General features: G+C 37.7%; 1 protein-coding gene across 1 annotated transcript; it reads right to left on the bottom strand.

The window, feature by feature from the left end:
• Positions 1-384: 384 nt before the first annotated feature.
• On the bottom strand, positions 385-1,014 carry LOC116196585 (50S ribosomal protein 6, chloroplastic). Its single transcript, XM_031526382.1, has one exon. The coding sequence runs from the start codon at positions 950-952 to the stop codon at positions 599-601; it is 354 nt and encodes a 117-aa protein (XP_031382242.1). The 5' UTR covers positions 953-1,014; the 3' UTR covers positions 385-598.
• Between the last annotated feature and the right edge of the window lie 4,738 nt (positions 1,015-5,752).

Genomic DNA, 5,752 nt, shown 5'->3' with positions numbered 1-5,752 from the left:
AGCCAGCCATTTTCAAAGTGATGATCTCCATCCCGCAGTTGGAAGGGGACTCTGGCATCGAATGACGACGGTGACAATAAATAGAAAGGGGAAAGAAGGAAAAGAACGCAACCCTGCAAGGGTGGGTTCCCAGAAAAGCTCGAGCTCGAGCTCGAGATGGAGCTGGAGCTTCTGTAATTACTGACTGGTGGCTCCAACGGCTATGGTGCCTGCTAAAGAATCTTTGCCTGGAACTTACACCTGAAAAAAGTACCGGACGACTCTGTTGTAAAAAGAGTGGGGTCTAATAGTCAGCTCCGTGTTGGCAGAGTGTCCAGTAAAATCGAGAAGCAACTTCTTCTCATTACTGTGGCCTATGACAGTAGCAGATTTACATCAAAGAGATCAAGTGGTGATGTGGGGTTCTCGTTGAATATCAATTTCTGAAACATCATTACAAACGGAATGCACATAGTAAATCAAATTCCTCATCATTATATGTAGCAGAAACATCATCACAAACGGAATTTCCAAGCTTTTTAACTACAAAACAAGTAACAACCAAACATCCCGACCGCTGTCTCAGTTCCTAACAAAAGGCATGAAGACGCAACCCGCACTAACTCGCCGGCGGCGCCTCCTGCAGCGTGCTCGGAGGAGGAGGAGGAGGAGGAGGAGGAGGGGCCTCCCCGGCAGGTTCTTCGCCGCTGGAAGCGAGCGTCCATTCGGGAGGGAGAGCTGGGAGCGGTGGGTACACGGTGGGTTTCCGCCTGATGTCCCACGGCTGCGTCTTCTTCGGTCGCGTCTTCATGTGGTGCGCCGTCGCCTTCTTGTTCGGCCTCGACGAGCACTCTATCACCAGAGCTCCGCCTGCTGGTGTGGGTGCCGATTGGACGGCGCCCCCGGTGCGCGCTGCGGCGGAGGAGGGCGGAGCGACGACCACCCGGCTGCCAAATATAGCGGAGACGGACATTTTCTTTTGAGGATGGGGTGGGTGTCCCTGATGTCCTCTCGATACGGATAGAGAATGTTATCCGCGGAGGAAACGTTCTTGTATTTGCCAATGTGAGGGATGGGCTTTCTACGGGCTGATTAATGGGCCGAAAATTCCATCAGTTGGGCCGAACTCATCTCCTGATCCACTTCTACGATTGACGAGAAACACCGAACTAATCAATTAATTAAATTTAATGTGCTTTAGTGTATGTTCCATTGTAATCCTTATGACAGACAGGAGAAGGGGGTTATGAATGAAGCCCAATATGTGGTTTTGTCATATTAATAACATTCAATTTCTTTGTATTCGTTAGGATTGGCTCATAGGATTACACTAGCTAAATCCTTGAGAATCTATAAAGAATTTGTAGAGAGAGATTAATTTTCTCAACATTTCCCTATAACATCGCAATGGCTTCTATTAACATATCGTCTAATAATACTATTAAACCTTTCTAGACAGGGGAAGAGAATAGGTAATTCATACTCAAATGGTGTTTCGTGCCTTACCATTTGAGATTAATGGTAATTTAAATGGATTAATTATCTAGACAAGCACACCCTTTGCACTTTTTTTTCAAATATAGTACGACGTTTGGAAAATAGAATAGAAAGACACGACCTTTATAATTCTTTTTTCTAAATATAGCACGACATTTGGAGAGTAGCATAGAAATACACGACCTTTGCATTTTTTTTTTTAAATATAGCACGACCTTTAAAAAATAACACAGAAAGTCATGGCTTTCAGATTTAATTGCACATATATCACGACATCAATTATTCCGTCAGATTGTCACGATAACAGCTAATGTGAAGGTAACGATGCTACGTGGTACAATATGATTGGACAAGTAGATCGCATAGCTTTTTATTTGATTAAAAAAAAGATTCAACTTAATAAAAAGAACGGGGGTGGGGGCCGACGATGGTGGCTACGTCGATGGCTACCATCTCTCAATTGGGGTGGCCAGTCATAGCAAGACCCCAATTATGTGGGTAGTAGTCATAATTGGAGAACTCATAGCTGGAATTGAAAGAGCCCCGAAATTGGGGCTTTTTCATTTCGACGGGCCCCGATTACGTCCCCTGCAATCTAAAATTTGCTTCTTTCTTTTTTTTTCAAAAAGTAATATTTTTAAAATTTTTAATTAAATAAAAATATATTAGACACACTCATCCAATCATGTTGTGCCATAAAGCGCCGTTAGCTGTTATCGTTACATTTAACGAATAATTGATGCCGTGCCAAAATCGTAGTTAAACCTGCACGTCGTGCCTTTCTATGCTATTTTTTAAAGATCGCATTATATTTAGGAAAAAAAGGCAAAGATCGTGTCTGTGCTACTCTCAAAATGTCATGTTATATTTAGGAAAAAAATGTGAACGTTGTGTATTTCTGTACTATCTTCTAAAGGTCGTACTATATTTAGGAAAAAATGCAGGGATCGTGCTTTTCTAGGTAATTTACCCAATTTAAAATCCCACTAAGATAGACTCCAATTTTTTAAGTTAATGGCAATGTTCATTGCCATGTTTGGTATAAATCGGTAATGTTACACATTATTGATAATCTAGACAGTCACCCCGGGAAAGTATACTACCAGCTGAGTGGAAAAGTGAATTATTTACGCATCCAAGTTACAGTAATTTGTACAAGCCAAATATGATAATTTGGTGGGTCCAAAAAATATAAAATCACATTCTCTGTAATGACATGGATTATTACATACCAAACACGACCTCAATTTAAAAATTCACAGAGATAATTATGCGTCTTGTGCCAAAGAGATTTGAATTTTGGTAGAAAGGGTAGATGAAGAATACCACACACATTCGATAATTTACCATGTCAATCCAAGAAATGAGCAAAATGTTTTTTTTTTCTCATTTATAATAGAGACACAATCTCTAGTATAATGATGATAAATAATAGAAAATAAATAGGCATATAAGTCTCACTGATGATAATAAAATTAGAATTTTTTAGTTTCGAGTCGGTATCTTACATCACTATGCTAAGACTCCTTTTGTTTTTCTCCTTTTCAATTCAACTCATCTGGTGATTAATGATTTAGAAAAAAAAATGGTCGCGATTACGCATAATTGGGAGCTTAAGTAAAGTCAAACAAAGTCTGGAAAAATAAGGTTTTGTTTTGTTTTAAAACAAAAAACTTTACTATTATTTTTTCCTAGTTTAACGCTACAATCACTATTACTTTATCTTTTTTATTTAATAATAATAATAATAATAATAATATTTCATTAATATTTTTTTCTCAATTATTTTTATAATTAATTTTTTAATAATAACTTTTTCATTTATTTTCGTTTATATATATATATATATATATATATATACTCTCATTTATTCATATATTTATTAAGACTTTTAATCATTACATAAAATTAAGTTGAATTGAATCCAATCCAACTCCAAAATCAAAGACAACCCATAAAATCCAATATCCACTGTCACGCACTAAGTCGGAGGATGGCCCCACTCAGCCACGCCCACGTGTACATCTCCCTCCCCCAATTTCATATTGTCCCCACCCCCACTTCCCTTTTTTTTTTTTTTTTTTTTTCCCATTGGGTCCGTATTGTGCACTGAGCGCCTGGGATTCCCCATACGTGGACAGGATTTCGCACAAGCGCCTGACAGGGGCAATCCCGTCATTTTAGCCATCTCAAATCCACTCAGCAAAGTGAACTAGTTTGCAAGTCCGCCCTCGTTCTTTTGTTATTTCACAAATTTGCCCCAATCAACCTTTTCCCTCGTCTAGCACCCTTGAAGTATGATGTTGAGGACAATTCAAATATACGTTTTGAAACATCCAAAGGTTAGCACAGGTGGGTTGAGTACGACTCGCCCTCCCATGCATGGCGTAAGAGGTCGCAGGGTCAATCTCACCTCTTAGCAAAAAAAACCTCTAGAGGTCGCCCCTTACATGCACCGTGTGTGGTATGCATCCGGTCCCATGGGAGGTTGGGTGATTCATAGAGTTTTCAGAATTAAATCTAAGCTATTAAAAGAAAGTATTTTGAAAATTCACTTAAAAAAATCTTTTTTTCACGATGATGTTTTTGAGAAAGAAAACTTAGTATGATCTTAATGAGCATTCAAATCCGTACTCTACGTGGGCTTATTTTTAATAATTACTTTCCAGAATTTTCAAAAATAAATTTACTTCTTATAATTACAAGAATGAAGAATTTCAAATAATAATCTTAATACATTAGGAATTTTTAATATATGGTACATTCTTATGATTAGCAAATTTTGATAATCTTCATATATGCAAAGTAATTATTATTTTAGAAAAAAATCTTATAATATATCAGTTTTATTTTTTTTATTGAGTTAATTTGTTGTTTTAGGATTATCATAGGTTTTTTTAGGCAAACAAAATTTGATATGACCATATGTGACTTGTCAAAATTTTCTCTTCTTAATTAGTAACTTCAGGTAATTTTTTTGATTAGTAGTATTGCACAATGTTCTTTTGAATGCTATTTGAAGTAATCATATAGAGCATTTCAAAAACATAAATTTACCAGAAACCACAAACTTTGACTTTGATATATTTTAAGTATTTTTAATTCAAAAAATTAGAAATTTTTTTGAGAAGTCAAAAGTTAAAATTAATTATTTGTAATTTTTAATTACGTAAACTTAAGCATGTTTATTATTATTTGAGTGAGTTTTACTATACGTATAAATATTTGTATTTATAAAATGTTTGTTGTATTGATAAAGATTCTTTTCATTCTTAAAATTAAATTATTTTTTCTAAATATTTAATTGCATTAACTCAATAGCATTTATAACTACTCAACTGAATTTTAGTAATACATAAATAAATAGACACTTGGAGTACAATAGCAAGTTCTCATTACTTAAGCTTTATCATGTATTAATAGTACGGAGGTCTCGTTGCCAAGGTTATTGCTTTTGTAGGTGTACTCGTCCATATTACTTATCGATACGTCCCATCACGCTTCCCGTCACCACTCTCCCTTAGCCTCTTATTATTTATTTCATATTCAGTTCAACTCAACATCAGATCGCATCGCGTTGGGTGTAGCCAAGACCAAAAAGAGACCGAGCAGGAGCTGTAATAGATGCAAACATACCTCAATGTAGTAATAACATTTGCTAGAGACATGCCAACCATACGTATTCGATGATGCATCCAGAGATACAACAATTTCGTCGAATGCATAGACGTGTTGCGGGATTCAGCAGGCTCGGATTTTCTCCTCGCTCTGTCAGTTGTCCAAATCGGAGCACCCTCCTTACCCATCGATCGGAGCAAGCACGAAAATTGTTTGACGAGCACCCATTTCGTAACGTTCTAATGGCAAAGAAGCCGCCAGCCCCAATTCACCACAGGCAAATATAGCTGGGGGGCCGAGGGGGTCTTCTTGCAAATAAAACTAGCTCTAGCCGCAACAATAGAAAGTGGTAAATAAATAAATAAGAATTAAAAAGAAGAAGAAGAAGAAGAAGAAGAAGAAGAGGGCCCACAGTGCAACAAGAGAGCCTCTGACATGACGGCCTGCTCGGGTCGGGTCAGTAGAGAGAGAGAGAGAGTCCCCCTCTGATGAGGCTGGCAAAATTTTAGCGCCAGGCTGTACCCAGCTGTCTTCCTCCTTCTCCCTTCTCTTCTTCTCCTTCCCCCCATCACCTAAGCTTAAACTACTGAAACTCAAACCCCTCTCTCTCTCTCTCTTCGTTAGTTAGAGAAATCCCCACCCACCCCCACTACCGCCA

The sequence above is a fragment of the Punica granatum genome, chromosome 1 (genome assembly GCF_007655135.1).
Source record: "Punica granatum isolate Tunisia-2019 chromosome 1, ASM765513v2, whole genome shotgun sequence".
NCBI lineage: Eukaryota > Viridiplantae > Streptophyta > Magnoliopsida > Myrtales > Lythraceae > Punica > Punica granatum.
The sequence above is the reverse complement of the archived record's forward strand: the minus strand, read 5'-3'. Positions and strand labels throughout refer to the sequence as shown.

Bases quoted from the DNA above. Each gene is read 5' to 3' on its own strand.
- LOC116196585 (XM_031526382.1), bottom strand. From the start codon at position 952: ATGTCCGTCTCCGCTATATTTGGCAGCCGGGTGGTCGTCGCTCCGCCC.